The sequence below is a fragment of the Buteo buteo genome, chromosome 3, assembly GCF_964188355.1.
Source record: "Buteo buteo chromosome 3, bButBut1.hap1.1, whole genome shotgun sequence".
NCBI lineage: Eukaryota > Metazoa > Chordata > Aves > Accipitriformes > Accipitridae > Buteo > Buteo buteo.
Genome location: NC_134173.1, coordinates 28,425,538 through 28,446,433, shown reverse-complemented (window position 1 = coordinate 28,446,433; position 20,896 = coordinate 28,425,538). Strand labels below are relative to the sequence as shown.

At 37.7% G+C, this 20,896-nt stretch overlaps 1 protein-coding gene across 3 annotated transcripts in view; it reads left to right on the top strand.

Annotated features, from left to right (window-relative positions):
• Positions 1-20,896, top strand: part of SS18 (SS18 subunit of BAF chromatin remodeling complex) — a 45,255-nt gene that overhangs the window by 9,713 nt on the left and 14,646 nt on the right. For all 3 annotated transcript variants that reach the window (XM_075023176.1, XM_075023178.1, XM_075023177.1), the window contains exons 4-5: positions 8,335-8,488; positions 15,539-15,760. In XM_075023176.1, coding sequence (XP_074879277.1) covers positions 8,335-8,488; positions 15,539-15,760 — 376 coding nt within the window. The remainder of the gene's footprint in view (positions 1-8,334; positions 8,489-15,538; positions 15,761-20,896) is intronic.

Here is a 20,896-nt window from a genome sequence, read left to right as displayed (position 1 = left end):
AGAAACATTAGGTGGCAGATTTTTTTGAGAAAGGGAGGGAAGATGTTGCATTCGTACCTACCATATTATGCAAGTACACTCCAAGGAACTTTCCTGCTGCTCTTCAAATGAGAGGCAAGTAGAGCCACTGTGGTTGGGATAGGTAAAAGAAATTAAGCTTCACATTCCTGTACTGTTACTAGAAACTGTGAAGCTAGTGCAAATCCATAATTGATAAAAGCTAATCTATTTGTGCTTGCATCCTCCTTGAAGAACATAATTTCTTAAATTATTCCTTCCTCCATCCCTTTGTACTCTACATTTTCGTTTGCTCTGTTGGTTTTGCATAGCAAAAAATACTTCCTGTGTTTTGTGAGCAAGAAACACATGAGGTAAGCCTCCTTTGGTAATAGTGTCTAGCCCCCAGTTAGTTAGGCTTTGTCACTAAAAATGGAAATGTGGGACACTTTAGATTCATGCTGTAGTACCACAGTACTCTTAAGAATTAAGCATTACCACTATGTTAGTGATCTCAGACACTCAGCACAAAATGGTAAATAAGACTTTTCCTGAAGTTGTACAGTATTACAGGTCTGTTAGAGATGTAATTTAGTCCATTATTGCTGTCAGTAGCCTAGTTCTTAGGTATGACTGCAATAACCAGTCATAAAAGCAATGCATTATGATCTAGCTGTATAAGTGCTTACAGAGAGGTCTAGTGTGTCTGTATCACTTAATTGTCTTTGCTCCAAGGCCAGCAAGTGATCATCTGTATCCATTTTCTTCCTTTGAGGCTTTGCATGCTATTTGACTTCTGACCTCTCAGTGAATACTCTGATTGCCTACATGTTCATTGTATGTAAAAATGTGGTTGGGGGATACTAACAAAAAGAAAACTAGTTTCACAAATAGCTACTCAGATATTTTTTTTCTTTTTTTGTTGGGTGGAGCATGAAAGAACAAATCCATCACTTATACCAGGAAACTGAAAAACTACTCACTGTAAAATTGTCAGTAGTACAAGCTTTTTAGAAGACTTACAGGCAAAACAACCAAATTTACTATGATTTAAGTTTTGTGGGTTGTTTCTCCCCTAGCTTGTTTGTTGAATCTCTGTAACACCACCAGTCCTTGTGTTGATGTGCGTCTTTTGGGGCTAATGGTGTCATCCTGCTTTAGCAAAAGAGAATTGGGTATGCTGCATTTTAAGAAGAATTTTCAGACTGTGGGTCCTCAGTTTATCTGTGTACCCCATGGTCTTATAGTAAAAATTGCTTTTCCAGGTTGTTTGTTTTGCTCCAGAGAAGCTTTTAAATGTTGGAAAGAAGTTTGGGTGTTGTTTGATGAGATTTCCTTTTGATAGTGATGGTTTTGCTGACATAACCAGAACTGTAGTCTCATGAGCTGCAGTTCTGCTGTGTGATGTTTTAAAGTTGTTGTATGATGAACCAATCTGGAGAATCAGTCCAGATTAATTAGGTGGAAAGGGGGATATTTTCATTTTGGATTAGTTCAGATTAACCACAAGGCTATGTTAATAATGGCTGTGTTGGCACAACTGAAAAGGTACTACTGGGAAATGGAGAGCCGCCGGAGGGAGCTTCTTAAGCCAGCAATTCCACTAAAAATAAAAAAAATCAGAATATGGGAATTCAAGTTGTTAGCATGTTAGGAGTGAATTCATAGACCACTAGTGTACTCCAAGAGGATCACTAACTTCTGTAAGCTACTTTGTGTGTATTGCTAATCAGGTGTGTCCACATGGGGAGCTAGTGCACTGTACACAAAAACCTACTTACATTGCCTACTAACTTCTGTGGCTGATTTAGAAATCAGTAAAAATAGCAGCCAATTTGAATTGGGAGTATGCTTTAAAGTGTAATTCATTCATACTTGAATATGTGATTTGCCTCTCTGTAATACAGCATCTGCACAATAAATACCTATTTCAACCCTAGGCAGTTTGCTCAGAGCTGTACCAGGCAGTCTGGTAACATAGATGCCAAGTCCTTTAGCCTGTATGGTTTTGCTGTTTCCCAACAAAATGCTCTGAGGGTTCTGCAGGATTCTTTCTGCTTTAATTGAGTTTATATAGTCCTCCTAGCTGGAATAGAGATGGAATTTTTCTCTTAGGTTACTAAATGCAAGCAAAACCTGTAAGTATTGGACCAGACATTAAACCACCTTAAAAGCCAAAGAGGCAGGAGGTAAACAGCTGTGGAACAGAAAGCTCCTGCTTTTGAGGACAGATATGAACTGTGTTTTATGGGGGAATTATAGAGTACCTCTGAAGTCATCTAGTTTCTATAGCTCAGTGCTCCCCAAGTTAAAGTCCACAATTAACTTACTCGTAGTCACTTAAAATAAAACCACCTGAATTCATACCAGATTATTCAACTTTACTTTTAAATAATTTGTAGATATATCAAGAGTTAAGAATTTCGTGTGATTATTTTTTAAGTATCAGAAGAACTATTGCTATGTGGACATTAAGTATTTTAAGGTTAAATTTTCAGGTTGTTAAAATGGTGCAAAAGAATATTTGTACAGTGAAATATTTTTATACAGTGATATATGCAATTTGAAACAACTAAAGATTCCAATTTCCTTTTTGAACAAAGTGTTTAAGTATTACATTGTGCACTATTTTAACGTTTTGTTTGAATATTAAGTCAGAATTTCTCTGATTTTTGAAGATAGTGATCTAAATGGAGATTTAGAAACTGGTTGTCACTGTAAATTTAGAATTCCTTATTGCTAGTGTCACAACTGGTACTCCAACAGTGAAAGCACAAATTATATTTGTAATTAACTTCACTATTTAGACATAATTGTAAATGCTTTTCATGTAGAAACCCTCCCTACTCCTGAGTATTACACTTGCTGAGAATTGATACAGGTTCTTTTATTTTTTTCAATTGAGATACTCTCAGTACTAGAATACCCTGCACCTTGTCGAAGAAGAGTTGTAACCCAGTTAAATAAATTTAGCCCCTTTCAAATCTCAAGAATGTATTCCTTTATGATCTTATTTCCCAGTGTGACACCTCAGTAAGTACTCTGCAGGTGACATCACCACTGATCAACAGAGTACTGTTCTCTGAGACTGGGACAGCTGCTGTGATACTAGCAATGTGATACTAGCAGGACAGGGTACCTCCTGGGATGGGATATTTTGCTTTGCAGAAAATGGTATTTGAGAACTGAAAACAAAGATGATTGATTAAATCCTGAGTTAGAGCTTCTCTTGGAAAGATCAGAAGGCTTTTATGTTTGTGTTCCATGTAGCTTTTAATTTTTATTCTGAAACAATTTCAAGAAAATTGTATTTTTGATGGTGTACTTTAAATATCTATTGCTATTTGTATTGATTAACAATACTGTGTTTTAATGTGCTTAACAGCATTTCCTGTCTTTTACGTTTTATTGATAACTGAGTTGGTATTCCACCTCAGTTTTTATAACAATAAATGTTCCATAAACAAATCTTTCAACCTGCTATTGATGGCAAGAAAAATCTGATATGGCAGAGAAGAGATGATAGGTGAAAGTTCCAGGTGTACAATTCCACTATGGCAGCTTTTATTGTTTGCTGTCTTGCATGTGATCTAATTTATTATTTAAGAGAAAATAGTCTAAAAAAAAAAAAGGCAGTTTGGTTATTGTTTTCAGTGTATGCTTTCAAATAACTTTTGGGTTTAGTAGGATTTTGTTTGTTGAAAGTTGCCAGTTAAAATCTAATGGGTTTTATTCTTGTCTTTTTTTTTTTTGGTTACAACTGCAGGTCAGTTCCAATTTTTTTCCAGTTCAGATTTCCAAAGTTGGACAAAACAGCTTATTTTTTTTTCATGCTCTGATAAATTTTAAATGCTCATAGCAGCTATAAATTGTAATCTGTGGTTTTGGGGAAGTAAGCCAAAAATTAGTGTTTAGCAAGTGAAGCTATGTCCAACATCTTGCATCTAATTCTTCAATTGACTTTTTACTGATAGTAAAATATTTAACATTTTCTACTTTGTAATTGGAATAAAATTGGCAGTGATTTTAATTTCCATTCCTTTCTGTCACTCATCCAGCAGAAGTAGGAAAGTAGCCTTGCCTTTGGTTCTGTTAACCTAACCACATTTGGATGCGATTTCACCCCTCATACCTAGACTGAATGGGTAGGGTTCATGTTGGGTAACTATCCTTTCATAAAGGGTGGGGGGGTTCTTTTTCTTTTTTCTTTTCTTAGTATTTGGCTTTTGAATATTCTCTGGTCATTTTGTATTTTTATCATGCATAGTGCATGTTACTGGGGTTAGTCAATTTCCTTAGCTTCTGTAAAGAACAAAAAAGGTTAAATGACCCAGGTTTTGTGGGGTTTTGGTGTTGAGTTTTTGTTTTGGGTGTTCTTTATTTCTTTTTTTAAATTAAAGCTGATTTAAAAGAAATTTATCACCCATAAAAGCCTGGATCAACTCTTGACAGAAATAGGGAAGTTGCCTTTTTAAAACAATTTTTTCTTGTTTTCTTCTGTCTGTGGCCAGTAGCAAAATAATCTGGAGGAATTTCACTGGGAAATAATTTTATCTGCAGGAGGTATTTCTTTTTAATTACTCTCAGGTAGTGATTGGTTTATGACCCTGACATGAAGGCCTGTAACACACTTTTAAAATATCCTATATAATATACTATATAACATAACTGTTTCAATTGCATGTATGTATGTGTAATTATCTATGAATCTTATTTAAACTTTGTTCAGTGTCTTGTGCTGATTAATTACTCAGGTTTATGTGATTTATGTGGTGTCTTGTATGTTTAATGCTATTCCTCAATTTATTGACTATTCTCCTGGGGTTTTCTTCTTAAAGCATAAATTGGATGATCTACTTTTTGTATGTATCGTACATTAAATTGTATTTCTGTCATAGCCTCTTATGTTTGTTTCCTTTTGATGGGTGGGGGTGGAAATCTGTCCTTTTCGACTTGGTTCAGGTGATAACATTCGAAGTCTTTAATCACTAGTTGCCGGTCTTTTGGAATCCTTCTGCTTTTACAGTATCTTTTTGTGATCGCTTTCTTCAAAGCGGACATACATCATGATCACAAATACCATGGCATTTTTTCCTTGCATATTGTACCTCACTTTTGATATATCAAGTACTGCAGAAAGTAAACACAGGTATTACGAATAGTTTTTATGGATTATTTTTTTTATTATTTTTTCACACCAAACTTCTCTGAGTAGTGCTCAGTTTTTTGTTTTTTGTTTTTTTTTTCTGGACTAGTTACAATAGGAGTTTCTTTTTTCTGAAGAAAGAGTGGTTCAAAATTCAGTGTAATTGCTGTATATTTATTCGTGTTGAATTTCATGTAGCACCATTCTGCTTATTCTTTCTTCCACAGTTTTCAGTAATTAATGTTGCAACATCTTCAGATGTTGACATATACTAACATATTTTCAGGTGACCTCTCTATGTTCCTCTATTCTTTGAACTTCATGTAAGATTATTTCTTATTTCTTCCCTTTGGGCAGTTTCTGATCAGTGAAAGTGTGTACCCCTGGGCAACATACTTTTCCAAAAAGCTTTGTCAAAAAACTTGCATTAAGAAGTTTCTGTTAAATATGCAGCTAAGTGGTTTAATTTATATTTTTGAAAATTTCTAATAGATTAGAAAGATATGACTTCCCTCTATTGATGCTTTACTAACCCATCTTTATTTTTGTCATCCTTGGAGTTTTATAATACTCTAATTATTTTCATCAATTTACTTGTAGCTTGGGGAACAAGACTCACAGACTTACAATTCCTAGAATTAGTCCTACTACTTTTTTATAATAAGAGGTACAGTGTTCGCCTACCTTCTAGTCATCTTATGGGGTAGTTTATTTTAATGGAAGATTGCATTTTTTAGCAGCTTGGACCTTTTTCTTGCATTATTTTCAAGATCTGAAATGGGTTCACACAGGTCTTTGGGCTGTGTCCATATTCAGAAGCTCCTCTTGCTAAATTATTTTCTGGTAGTACCTTTTTGGGTGTTTTTAATTACTCCCTCAGTTCTCTCAATTCCCTGTGGTTTGTGAAGTCTCTTGCAGGTTTTTGTATCTAATGGGATTTTTAAAATCCTCAATACTTTTTTTTCCCTGTCCTTGAATTTTTGTGCCCTCAACACTGTTGTTTGATCACTGCAGTGTTTGTCTTAGTGTTAAACAATAGTTGTTTTGAAAACTTCGAGAATAAATTTCAGAGTTGGAATATAGTTTTGTCTCAAATAAACTTTGGAGGTTTTTTTGTCCCTCTTTCCATGCATAAGGGCATGCCTGTGTTTGTGCAGTAACACCTGCAGGGTAGCTAAAACCTAGGTGTGATCTAATGTTTTTTAGTACTTTATAGTATTTTTCATTATCAGCATGTTGTGTGAGCGTTGGATTTACTAATCATTTATACTTGGAATCTAAGAAGTTCATTTTAATTCTGAAAACATTTCAGCTTGAATGGTTTTTGGCTTTGCTCTCTGGTGATGTGGGGGGGTTGTTAGGCTCTGAGCTCTAGCTGCTTGTGTGGAGGTACCAAATGTGTTGGTTTTGCTGGTATTGCAAAACATACTTTCTAAATAAAAATTAAAAATATTCTCTTTGTATTCTTTTTTGTTTGTTTCTCTGTATATCAGTTTTACATAATATCTGTTAGATGCAAAAGAAGGATGATAGTGAGCTTTTGAAGGTGAAGGGAGGGAAGGCTTAACTGAAGCAGCCTTACTTTGGTTGCTGACTAGTGGAGGAAGATCGAGCAAAATGGAGGAGCATTTCACTCCCACTGTTCAGATTAGAGCTGCCTTTCACTTTTATCTTTTCTACCTTCTGCCAGTTCTGCTATAGGATGAGGGAAAAACTTGCTTATAAAAGGTCATTCTCTTAATTGTGGAGGAATGAAAGGAATTCAGTAAGAGAAGTCATCTGCTTGCTTGCATTTTCCTTCATCTCCTTCCTTCCTCCTGCTGAAAAAAAGCCTTTCACTAATTTCTGGAGGAATTTTTAAAAATATTGCAGGGAAAATAATACCTGCTTGAGTTATTTGAAGAAATGTTGAGAAAATAAATTAATACCATTACCCCCTTCCCCGGGGAAGTGAATACATCTGTGTGTGTGTCTCTATTACCCAGATGTTGCCATCTCCAAGGCCAAAAAGGGGTCCTGCCTTACACTCATTTGGAAAGTGTTACTCTTTTCCACTGTATTACATCTTGTCTTTATGAACGTCCTGATGAATAGGTGTAGGTATAAGGGGGTCTGGCCTCGATGGGTAGTTAGGGATCACCTCCTTGGTTCTTTCTATGAAGAGAAATGTTGAAAAATACACAAACGTTTGTCTCGCGGGAAGGGTTTTGCATGAATAGTTATGGCCTTTTAGAGAGGGTCCTCAAAAGCCAGAGATTCAGGGATTTGCTCTCTCAGAGCTGATTTTCATTCCCCTGAAAGCATTTGGCTAAGGTATGTGAAGTGGATCATACAATCACAGGTGTTTTTAATAGGAAAATGAAGCTGGCTACTAGCAGTCTCTGCATCTCCTTACGCTGCCGTGAGTAGAACCTACTAGTGAATTCCCCCTTGTATTTACTGTTTTTCTTGCTCTCCCTCTTTGAACTCTCAAGGTTATTCAGTTATTTTCCTCACAATTTCATTAGGAAATTTGCCAAAAACATCCTTTCTAGGCAGCTGTCTCTGGACCTTTGGAGGCCAGCACTAATGTGCTTCCAGTCTGTAGGGGGTGTTTGGCACAAAATTATGAACTAGGCCTTGAGCGCTTCGGGGGAGAGAGGGGAAGAGATCGCAAACATTTTACCACACCCAGGTGCAAATTTTTTGCTAGTCTATGAGTATTCAGAGGCTTTCATCTCTTGTTGTACCTGTTTTGTCCTGGTGCAAGGTCTGTTAACAGTAACAAATTGTTGATGTGAGAGAATTATAATGGAAGAGTTATTTTTCTGTTCACCAAATGTTGCTTCGAAGGCAAGCTTGTGCGCATGTGGGAGGGAGCGACTCCAGCAATCTTAAACTGTTCAGATATAATTTTTTAATGAGGCATTGATTTGTTTGGTGGGGGTTTTTTTATTATTATAAAGGGGTGCTTGAAGGTGCTGTGGTGTTGTCTGCGTGTAATACTTCACGTAAAATTGATTGAAATGTTAAATGCTTTGCCAAAATTAATATTGGGAGGAGTTAAATGTATCAGAAAGAGCAAGAAATGCATTTCAGTGCTTTCTTTCATACCTCGCTGAACAATATAGGCAACTGCTGTACCATATGTACATATAATATATTTGTCAGACTAACTGCTTCTCGTGTTTGACTAAACTGTCTCCTTTCAGCCACCCACACAGAATATGCCTATGGGTCCGGGAGGGATGAGTCAGAGCGGCCCTCCCCCACCTCCGCGCTCGCACAACATGTCTTCAGATGGTATGGTAGGTGGGGGCCCTCCTGCACCACACATGCAGAACCAGATGAACGGCCAGATGCCTGGTAAGTTTTTCTCCTCTAAGACATTAACACCAGCGTTGCCTGGCAACTGAAACGACATGGGGGCTCAAGGGATACTAGATTGTTGATGACAAAACTGCTTTGAATGCCCCCGAGTACAAGCTCTCTTAGAGTTTGTTAGCTACAGAGCTACGTGACCTGTATTCAGTGTTTATCAGGCTGCCCTTGGGCTTTGATGTAGCTGACACACAGCATTCCTCTGATGAACAGAACTGGCTAAATTTAGTCTGTTTGAAACCGTGCAGTACAGCTGGCTTTAGAAGGCTTATTGGGGAAAGGTATTGGCCTGTGGCTGAGTGAACACAAATCCTTCCATCAAAAGATAATGTGAAATCATTGTAGCTAAATAATTAGATAATAATAAAACAGATACATCTTAAAGAGGGTGTTTCAAATGTGGGTAAATGTTTTTTTTTTTGTTGTTTATTTTTTTAAATTGCTTTTATACAGAAAGTCATCCAGCTTCCACTAATCCTCTGTGTTCTTTATTATTGAAGATGTGTTGAATCGTAAGGGATTTGTAAAGAAATGGCCTCCAGATTATTGTTCTAGGTGTAAATTTTAAGTCAGTTTTTATGCCATCCTGTTTTGTAATAAAAAGAAAAGTGCTTGGGAAGTCAGAAACAAAGCAGTGAAACAAGATGATAAAATTCCACATTGTACCTACCAGTACTGGCTTTGGGGTAACTATTCCCTTTAGCAGTCAGATCAGAATGGAGTAGGCCCTGGAAAAGCTTGCCTCTTTATATAGAGGCAGTTTTCCAGAATTTCCACTCATAAAGTCATACTGCCTATTTCATGTGAATTGGCTTTCAGCTTAAAATTGCAGTCCCAGGATTGCTTTTGTTCTGGACCCCTTCTTTTTTTTGTATGGAGCAACTTTTCATACAAAAGCTCTTCAAGGTATTGATTCTTCCAGGAAAGGTAACTGCTGTCAAAGGATCTTTGAAAATTTGTCGCTCAGTGGTCACAAGGATAAGCTCCATGACAGCAAACACAATAAATAACTATGCAAAACTTACTATGAAGTAAAAAATATGATTGCTGTAGTCTCTAATTCTGTGCAAATCTTGATAAAACAGGCCTGGTAGTGACAGCTTTTCTGAGAAGAGTGGCTGAATACCCTCCAGAGGCCATGTGTAAGAACTGTAATAAAAGATCTAGAGAAGAAGTTAGTTTCATCATGCATATTGGTCATGGTCTGCATTTGGATTTGGAAAGAGCAATATATGCTGCTCCCTAAGTAGGGCAGAGATATTCTGGTTGTGGAGTCCTCTATCCATCTAAGATCCATCAGCTCCCATGGAGAATAGCATTGCCTCTCACAAATCAGTCTCTTTGACCCTCTAGTGTAATCATATTATTGTTATTATAATGATCTTTTCCAAGGAGAAGGATTACTAAGTCGCAATGTGAGCATAATGACTTCACTGCAGAGCCACGGGGGAGAAAAGTCACTCCTTAAACATACATATTTTGTAATTAGATAGAATAAGAAAAGAGCTCTTAGAAAAATATGTGAAAGGTAAATAGGTTTGTTTTGGTATTCACCTAGACAGATACTTAAATACAGTTTCCAACTAAGCTTTAATTTAGCCTTTCTTCCAACATATTCCCTCTTTTTGAATGTCTGTTCCTTCCCTTCTCTGTTTAAGGTTGTCTCTGAGGATGCGAAGATAAACAGCTTAGGATGAGGGCATCTCTAATGTCAGAAAGGCATGCTAAAATCATTTCGTAGTTAGGAATTGGAAAAGGAGAAACACAATCATCTTGTTAAGTGGATAGCTGAATGATTTTTTTTTTAAGTGTTTGCTAGTTTGCCTGTATGTATGCCTTTACATATGCTCTATGTATTTCATAGACATGTATTTGTAATAATTTCTGCAGCGTATTCATTTGCTTTCTGTTTATAGGGCACTTACTCTAAAGTTATGTAGACACTTTGTAATAGAAGCCAGATACAAAACTTTAAATACCTGACCAGATGATCTGTCCAAAAGGAATAAAGTCACTAATGTGCAAACCAAGAGAATCCACGATTGACAACTGTGAGTTGGCCAGCCAGGAAGAAATAAAATGCAGGCTCTTAAAAATATCAGATTTCTGGAAGGGCTTCTCTGAGTAGGGGCTTCCACAGGCCTGAGTATGCATGGAAGGGTTGATGGGAGGATTAAAAGAACTGCCTAGTGATGGTCAGGGCATGAGTTGATTTAAAGTTCTGCTGTAGACCTGTCCCATTACCTAAAGGGAGAAGGATGATTTTTCTCATACCCGTGTTCTGGTTAATGAAGTGGTGCTGAGGCCCTTAATTGCATCCCTTGACAAATAAGTGTCTGTATCCTCTTACCAGGGAAGACAGTCATGACGAACCTTTTTCAGCCTGTGGTGGAACTGAGTGTTATCTGTACCTGTGACAGATTATGGCTTTTACCTGAAAAAATTCCTATCTGAAGAGTTACATTGACTGAGAGTTTGTGTGATGCAGCGTAAGGGTGGTCTGGATTTGGAAGGAGATGAAGAACTGGGTTGTGCTGGTGACAAGTTATCTTTCTGGGTTTTTGAGCTTGTTTTATCATATGTAGAAAGTTTAAAGGTAAGACTAGCTGTAGGGTTCTCTGACCTTTGTCCTGGTACTGGTAGGTGACCTTCCTGAATAACAGGTGCTTGTGTATCACCAAGAAGTTCTCTCGAAGTCTTCTTTCCTTCCTGCAAATGTAGTCTCAAATGCACTTAGGCTGGCTTACAGCTTCTCAGAGCCAAGATACTGTCCATAAGTGGTTAAGAGGAAAAAGAACTTCTGTTTATAGTCAAGATAGATACTTATTCCACTAACTTTATTATAACACAGAATCTAATTAGTATAGCATTTAAAGCAGTTACTTTAATGGCAGATACGCACTTCATATCTCATTCATTCATATTCTGTTCTTCCTATTTTGTGTATTCATATGAAGAAAAAAAAAAAGAATCAACTCTTGCATCCTTATGTGCAGGAGAACCCCATGAAGTATTTTGGCAAAATATAAAAAAAAATTATTTGTAAAGTGTGTTCTTACTATTTTTCATTTGCAAGGTTTTTTTGATAATACAGTCTTAGCTTTTCCTCTGTCCTTGCCTTCTAGCTTCTCACGAACAAACTACCTGATTGTGACCCCAGAACATATGCATGCCTGACATTTCATGTCCCAGCTTTTTCTTATGAGTGCTTCCTTCTATTTTGGTGCTAACAGAGATGTGAAGTATAAACCAGCCATTTAGAGAAGGTGTTTTATTTTTTCAACTTCTTCTCTCTTGCAGTGATTTTTTGCCTTCCCCCATTTTGCTTCATACTTTACCAGTTTTTAAAAACTTACTCCACTGTGTTTGGCTAGCTCTCTGAAACTTATTACTGACAATTTCTTCCTTTAAACAAAAAGGAACAAAACCACTCCCAGGCCCTGACTTTCTGGCACTAACCCTTTGTATTTCTTCCTTTTATTCAGAAAGAAATTAAGAAAGTAGTCTTCTAGCAGTCCTCCAATAGTTGCTTGGCACTACAGTCTGGAGCTTTTCTTCACCTTAGCTTTACTGTAACACATTGATTAATCTCGTGGTTAGAGACAATCTCACTTTTTCAGAATTAAACTGTCTCCACTATTACAGAGTTAGGCAGTGCTGAATTGAAGAGGGGACAGTATAGGCATCTGTAGTTCTCTGTCATGGTGATAATGCTATTCACTGAGTTATTTTTTCTGCATTTGTGTTGGATCCGCCTTTGTACAATTCAGCAATCTTGGCTCGCCTTGTTTGCAGGAACAGTGAACTGCATATATGATACCTTTTTCAGCTTTTTCACTTTCCTTGATAAAACAAGCTTATGTGTTCGTTTCAATAAGGTGTCTTGAAAAGGACAAGAAGATAAATATATTCTTAAACTTACTCTCTGTTTCTTCATATTGGCTTTTAGTAGATGTGTTCCTTGATAATTGTTATCTTCTGCATCTTTTTGTTTGGAGGTCAGTTGGTGTGGTGGGTTGATCCTGGCTGGATGCCAGGTGCCCACCAAAGCCATTCTATCACTCCTCTCCTCAGCTGGACAGGGGAGAGAAAATATAACAAAAGACTTGTGGGTCAAGATAAGGAGAGGGAGAGATTGCTCAACCAATTATCATCAAGGGCAAAACAGACTCGACTTGGGGAAAATTAACTTAATTTATTACCAATCAAACCAGAGTAGGGGAATGAGAAGTAAAACCAAATCTTAAAACACCTTCCCCCCACCTTCTTCCCAGGCACAGCTTCACTCCCAAATTCTCTACCTAACCCCCCCAGCAGTGCATGGGGACAGGGAATGGGGGTTGGAGTCAGTTCATGTTGTGGTTTAACCCCAGCCAGCAACTAAGCACCGCGCAGCCGTTCACTCACTGTCCCCCCACCCAGTGGGATGGGGGAGAAAATTGGGAAAAGAAATAAAACTCGTGGGTTGAAATAAGAATGGTTTAATAGAACAGAAAAGAAGAAACTAATAATGATAACACTAATAAAATGATAACAGCAATAATAAAAGTATTGGAATGTACAAATGATGTGCAGTGCAATTGCTTACCACCCGCCAACCAACACCCATCTAGTTCCCGAGAGGCGATTCCCCGCCCCCACTCCCCAGTTCCTATACTAGATGTGACGTCCCATGGTATGGAATACCCTGTTGGCCAGTTTGGGTCAGGTGCCCTGGCTGTGTCCTGTGCCAACTTCTTGTGCCCCTCCAGCTTTCTCGCTGGCTGGGCTTGAGAAGCTGAAAAATCCTTGACATTAGTCTAAACACTACTTAGCAACAACTGAAAGCATCAGTGTTATCAACATTCTTCATATACTGAACTCAAAACATAGCACTGTACCAGCTACTAGAAAGACAGTTAACTCTATCCCAGCTGAAACCAGGACAGTTCATCACACACTGTCTCTGCCACTCCTTCCTCCTCAGGGCCAGGACTCCTCACATTCTTCCCCTGCTCCAGCATGAGGTCCCTCCCATGGGAGACAGTCCTCCACAAACTTCTCCAGCAGGGGTCCCTTCCACAGGCTGCAGTCCTTCAGGCACAGACTGCTCCAGCGTGAGTCCCCTGCTGGGTCACAAGTCCTGCCAGAAAACCTGCTCCAGCATGGGCTTCTCTCTCCATGGGTCCACAGGTCCTGCCAGGAGCCTGCTCCGGTGTGGGCTTCCCATGGGGTCACAGCCTCCTTTGGGCATCTACCTGTTCCGGTGTGGGGTCCTCCCCGGGCTGCAGGTGGATATCTGCTCCACTGTGGACCTCCCTGGGCTGCAGGGGGACAGCCTGCCTCACCACAGGCTGCAGGGGAATCTCTGCTCCAGCTCCTGGAGCACCTCCTCCCCCTCCTTCTTCACTGACCTTGGTGTCTGCAGGGCTGTTTCTCGTACATGTTCTCATTCCTCTCTCCGGCTGCAGTTTCTGTGCTGCTGCAACTTTTTTTTTCCCTTCTTAAATACGTTATCACAGAGGTGCTGCCACCTTTGCTGATGGGCTCGTCCTTGGCCAGCGGTGGGTCTGTGTTGGAGCCGGCTGGCATTGGCTCTGTCAGACATGGGGGAAGCTTCTAGCAGCTTCTCACAGAAGCCAATCCTGTAACCTCCCCGCTACCAAAACCTTGCCACACAAATCCAATACAGTTAGTATTGCCTCTGTGACCTTGCATACAACTCTCTATGTCCTTATTTTTTGCCTTCATTCTGTCCTAGATAGTGCAGTTATTTCTTTAGCCAAGACAGGACTCGGGAGGTGTTTACATTTGAAGGCAGATATGTTTTCTTTTGTTTTGTTTGTTTGTTTTTATTTCACAGAGAGATAGGTAACCAAATCACTATCTTCCTACATCTCCACTGGCATAGTTTCTTTAGGTTTTTCTAAGTTCTCTGTATTTCTTAGGGTTTTGTAGCTTAACAAAAAACCTGTAGCATGTTTGGCAACAATGGCATCTTCTTGGTGAACTCTGTGTATATCAACATCTGACTTGTTTACAGTTGACTTACTCTGGTTGAACGTATCTTCGTAAACTCTTCATGTGGTGCTTGTCAAATGCATAATTCTTGCATTTCATTTACTTTTTTCACTTGTCATATTTATATCTAGTCAGACCTTGTACTAATTTTACTCCTAGTAGCTGCTCACTTAACCCAGCTGAAGTAGTAAGTAAACTGATCAAATGGTATTGTAACTTTTATACTTTTAAAATACCCATTGAGGGTAGATTTAATTCAGAGAACAATCCAATTCCAACCTGTTTTGTCAGGAAGAGGGGAGATAAAGGGTGAAGAGATGTAGCTGGCCTCATGGGTATATGAACAGGTTGCTCTTCCTTTGCGTCTTTGCAGGCATGAGAGGTGAGGTGATAACTTGATGGCTGTCCTTCCAGTCATCATCTCCCACCCTAATAACCTGTAAACACAGTTGCAGAATATTGGCTGTAGATTATATATTCAAACAATGTTCAATATGCCTTCAGCCATTTTTATTCTACATGTATTTGTAGAATACCATGTCAATGTTAATACTGCCTGACTTTTGGAAAAGAAAAGTATTAACTGTTACTTTCAGAAAAGTGTATAGTATGGTTTGTTTGAATAAATGGAAATGTTATAGCTATTGTAACAACTATATAGCTGTGATAGAGCCACCAAGCTGGCTGTTAAACTGATCTTGTGCAATTCAGGTTGAAATTCAGGGTATGTTGTGCAAGTACTAAAAAGGATAGTTTTGCATATGACAATGGATATAAAATGAGCTATATGATAATTTACACCCTTGTTGTAGTAGCTTCAGCCGCTCAACAAAAGAAAATGTATTGCATAGTAGAGCTGAACTTCGTTAACTTTTTTTAATTTAAATTGGGAAAACATGAGCAAACTCTGGTTTAGCCTTGTTTTAAATGTAATTGTATTTAATTACTTTTATTAAGTTTTGTGACTCAGTATGACTATATTTGCTTGTTTTATGATACTTAATGTAGAACCTTTTTCCCTGTCTCGTTCTGAAGGACCTAACCATATGCCTATGCAAGGACCTGGACCTAACCAACTGAATATGACAAACAGTTCCATGAACATGCCTTCAAGTAGCCATGGGTCAATGGGTGGCTATAATCACTCAGTGCCATCCTCGCAGAGTATGCCAGTGCAGAATCAGATGACTATGAGCCAGGGACAGCCAATGGGCAACTATGGTCCCAGACCAAACATGAACATGCAACCAAACCAAGGTAAGTGAGGTGCCAGTTAGCTTCTGTGCAAAGGAAACCTCTCAGCTGCAGGCCTTTTTTAAAGGTCTTTTCTTGTAGCTTTCCTTTTCTGAATGCATTTGTACTTGTATTTGGAGGACTCTACATCTCCTTTCTCCCATGTGTCAGTGACTTTCTATTTATTTGCAGACATTGAACTGTTTTCAGGGATTGTGTGACAATCTTGAGAATGGATCTGCTTTGATCAGTTATAAGTTTGAACTACAGTTTGTCTTTCTCAGACTTTACACTTCTATCTAAGTGTTATTATTGCTTGAGTTGATAAAATACATCTCTACTCCTCAGTCTCTTGGGTAAATTGAAAAATTAAAGTCAGGTAGCCCTCAGATTTTTATACCCAATTAATCTGTGTTCTCTGCTGCATGCTGTTTTAGCGTGGAATGTCTGTTAATCTTAAAGAAATAAAATTCAGTTCTAGGAACAAATCTGCTACTCCCTACTGTTTTCAAGAGATGTCCTTGTGTATATAGTAAAACTCAAAACTAATTTTGTATCTAGGATATTTGCATAGCATAAACAGATGATGTATCCTGTTGACGTCCTTGTTGAAGTGCAAGGACATTGTAGAATTAAAATATTGCATTAGAGTCACAACAGACCAAATTATTAAATTGTATATATACTGTATTTTCTTTTAAATGTGCTTTACAAGTCAGCAAGCAGTATTTTCAGCTTACCTGTGAGGTCCGTTACTACATTGGATCTGGACATACCACCTGCTAAAAGACATACTGCAGAATTTTAGGAAGAAAAAAATAGCTGCTGCCATGTTTATAGCAATTATGTTTTTTTTTTCCCCAATATGTATGAACTCCTATAGATATATTAGCTGAAGGATATGACTTGAGGATTTTGTCTCTTTTCTAGTGCTGTAGGAGAATATGGTTTTTTCTTTTTCTAAGGCTCCCTCCCTGGTCATTGTAGAAAAAATAATCCTCCAGTGGCATAGGTGGTTCTTCTTGCAGTATCCTCTAATTGGAGACCAAAGCTCCACTTTGTTACATAGATACCATTTGTTCCTGAGGTGTACAATCAATCAGTTTGATTATTATATCACAGAAAGGTTCAAAACAGACAAAAGACAGAGCTAATGAGACACCAAAAATAAGTCAAGACGAAACAAATGATTCTGACGTTTTCTTGCCAGTAGTGAAAGTGGGAAGTCCTTCATTGTCCACATTGCTAATGGCATTTTTCTTAAAATTTAACAGCAGAGGAAACAAGAGATGGGCACACAGCAGAGGAAGCCATCACAAGTGGGAATATTTTTGACTCTCTCTCTGAACTGGCAAGTTATCTGTGTATTCTGGGCAATACACAATGGAGTAATTTTGTAAACATTGTAAGATGCTTTTGGAAAGTCCTGTGCATGCTCAGTTTAAATGTCTTAGTTGCAGAGAGTTAGCAACAGTACGTAGCAGTATGTGTGAGGGAGTCATCTGCTAAGTTGCGCTACAAAAAACAACTTTGCATGACTGGCTTACAATTTAGGACTAGTGATTATTTCATCTCTAAGTAGTGTTCTTTACTCTTTTCTCATAATATTCCCCTGCTGTATTTTCAGTATTCTGTCAAACTTGAAAATTGGTCATTAGGAATTAGACAGAAAGATACTTAAAAGGTTTCTGTTCTGAACAAATAATAGTACTGAAGTGGCTTTGGGGAATAAAGAATAAAGCAGTATCTAGTCGATTTACAGGTTCAAGAACAAGAGCAAATTCTCTAGTTAAAACAAGAGCTAGTACCATTGCCTGTACTTAGGGCCACAGTAAACTTTCACATTGGGTAACTCTAATTTTGCCAAATTTTGACCCTTAAGGCTGAGACTTTTTCCATTCCAAATGTCTGCTTCAAGGCTGATATTTTTTAAATTTTTTTTTTTGTGGAACTTTCACAGAAGTGGAGAGCAATTTCTGACAGTGGGGTGATAAATTATGTTCTTTAAAATACTTTAATGTCTCGAAAAAACATTAGTAAATAGAGCACTTCATATGTAAATGTAGGACTGCAGGTGCCCCTTGCTTTAGAGCAAGGCTTTGAAACTTGGCTGTTATGTCAGCAAGGTGCTATTTGCTGTTTCAATGAAAATATTGTCCTAAATTAGTCAAACTTTAAATACCTAAGGGGGAAGAAAGTCTTTAAGTCTGAAGATGCGCATGTTTGTTATGTATTGGTAGCTAAGGTTTTTGACCTAAGGATATTCCCAATCAGGACTACTTAATACATTTCCTCCATTTTCTACTCTTAGTTATTGCATTTGTATTGAGATTTGGTGACAAATTACAGGAAATACTTTTGTATCTTCACTCTCTTGTGACTCCCAAGACAGCAGGGGGGAAAACAGCAGAGGAATCCGTGAGACCATGAGGGGTTTAGATAGGTAGCCAAGATCCAGTCTGGCTGGGCAGAGGTCTCAGGCAAGCATGGATACTGCAGGTGTCTCAAAGTGAAGAAACAAGAATGAGCTGCTAGGAAATGCATTGAGGTGCAGTTTAACAAAAAAGGAATAAACAGATTGTGACTTGAAGATTTCTTAACTGGTAGCATGTGCTGCCATTCAGAAACGAACTAAAATTTCTGAACCTCAGTATTGTTGTCAAGAGATACTTGTGGACCCCTAACCACCCTTTGTTGCTTTGCCTTATAAAGGGGTGATCCGTATTGAGAATGAGAGATCCAACAATAGCTGTCAGTTAATAGCAGTACTAGCTAAATATAATGCTAAATATTCTGCAAGATAAGGTCTTGGCATCTCAAGTTGGCTGTTAAAAATTACTAGAAGTTTTTGACCTTAATCTTTCACTGCATGGGTTCCCCATCTGTAGAGGAATGAATCTGATGTTAAGATTATGACACCATCTGATTTCACCGGAGTGTTGTGAAAGTATATTCATTATGAAGATTTGGACATTTTTATGAGTTATGAGTGCCATAAGAAAACCTATGAGTAAATTAATAATTCTGTCTTCAGTGTTTGACTACACATGGCATCTCACACAAACAATTAGGAAGAAACAAAATATTGAAATAGCTTTTCAGTGAATAATAGCTACCGTGTACTGAATGAGGCCAGTACTTGTAGGAAAAAAGCATGCTATTGTATAATAAAGACACCATAACACGCAGAAAGGTTTGATATAACTTTTGTGTGGTTTTAGCATAACTTTTTATGTGCAAAACTTTCTCTAGCAAAACATCTTGCTGTATATACATGTTTTGAGGCAGATGATGTTAGTAAGAAAAAATGAGAAAGTGCTAGTTAAGAAATAAAATGCATAGTAACAGAATCCATTGTTGGATTTACTTTCTGTCTCCACTTTGTACTCATCATTGATTTGCACTAGTTAATAAAATGCTAGCCAGAGAAATATCTTAAATGAGAAGCAAAATTTTCATGGTATTGTTTTTATATAGTCAGTCCAGTTAAAAAAAGAAGTTTAGTCATTTTGGACTTAGGAAGCAGAATGTTTTAAGTGGAAGACTCTATAGATGACTCTTGATTAAAAAGCTACTGTAGCAGCCTGGGACATCTGCAAGGAGTATTGGCTACCTTTTTGGAAAAGATAGGAAGCAGCAGGAGCTGAGTGAATGTGGAAGAAACTCCTTTCTTATGGGTGCATTTCTTCTTTTGTATGAGAAGCTACTTATATTGAATGAAATATTTCAAGTCTTGCCAATTTTTGATTTTTCAGAGGGGAGGTGTAAGCATGATTTTCTGGAACCTGAAACTTACATGGAAATTCCTCTTATTTATGTTGAACAGATCTTTCACAGTCAGAGAATAATAATAAACAGTAGAATTCAAATACTTCAAGGACCAAGAACTTATAGTTTGTCCATCTCAGAAACTTTGTTTCTCAGATAGTTTTGTTAAGCTTGGCCATCTCAGAAATGCTTTCTCAGATCCTTTTGCTAGGATTCTGTTCCCTTGCCAGAAGCACTTGAAGCAAAGTTGCCAAACTCCCTAGTCTGTATTTAATGAGCATTATACGTTGCTTGGATGAGAGAGAGGAACTAGTTTACTTTTAACAGGTGAACTCGAAGTGAAAATATCATGTTGACTCAATTATTTGCAGAAGACCAATTGTTGCATCTGGTGCTGAGATTGTTTTAATGACAGTTTCATTTATATAAGCTTACAAAAATTCCATTAATGTTTGAGAGCTATTTCAATTACAAGCAAATATGAAGAGATCACAGAGACAGCAGAGGTGAGGCAGGTCCAGAGGAACATAAAGATAGGAACATCAATGTTTTCTGAAATATAAACATATTCATGTATGACAGGTCAGGATAAAATGATTCCCGAGGTTGAGGACCTTTTGTGAATGTCTTGCCATCTGTTCATTCCCATGTAAGCAGAGGCTGTTACGTTTAAATACCTCAAATGCTTACAGGAGTCATGATGTCATGGACAAAGCAGGACAGTCTCAATTTTTTGCACACCTAACCTGTTAAAGAAAAATAAAATTGCCTCCACCTTCTGAAGTGCCATCATGCTAAAGTGGGATTTCTAGCATATCTAGCTGTAGAAGACACTGCAGTTCTCCTATCATGAAAAAAAAAAAAAATATAAACAGGTGCCATAGTGCTTGTTTTTTCATCTTCCTTCTGTAGTGTAAAATGTGATAGGTGATGTTGGTACTAAGGAATTTTCTTGTATGACTTATTTTTATGTATTTTTTTTTTCTTAAACAACACTTGAAATTATGGTTCAGTTTGAGATGAGAACTTTGTGGAATAAGCAAGTGTGAAGAAATTTCTACTACCTTTAATTTGCAACCTAAATCATACATTAGGAGTAGTAAAAAATTTTGTATCCTCAAAGTCTTTTGAGATGGTATTTAAACTGCCCCTCATGTTAAAACACCTTTAAGATTGTGGTTCATTTGATCGAGTACATCTGAATTGTAGCTTTTGTCAAGAATCTTGAGAAAATGGCAAGTTAAATTTACCCTGAAGTAGAGTTCCTAAGCTAGCTCTTGCAAGAATTACCACCATCACTTATGTTTAAAAACAAGCATTTTTTTTGTAAACGAAGAAAAACAACAAGAAAGTTTTGCTGAGAGCTGCTGCATTGCTAGGTATAGATTTTGT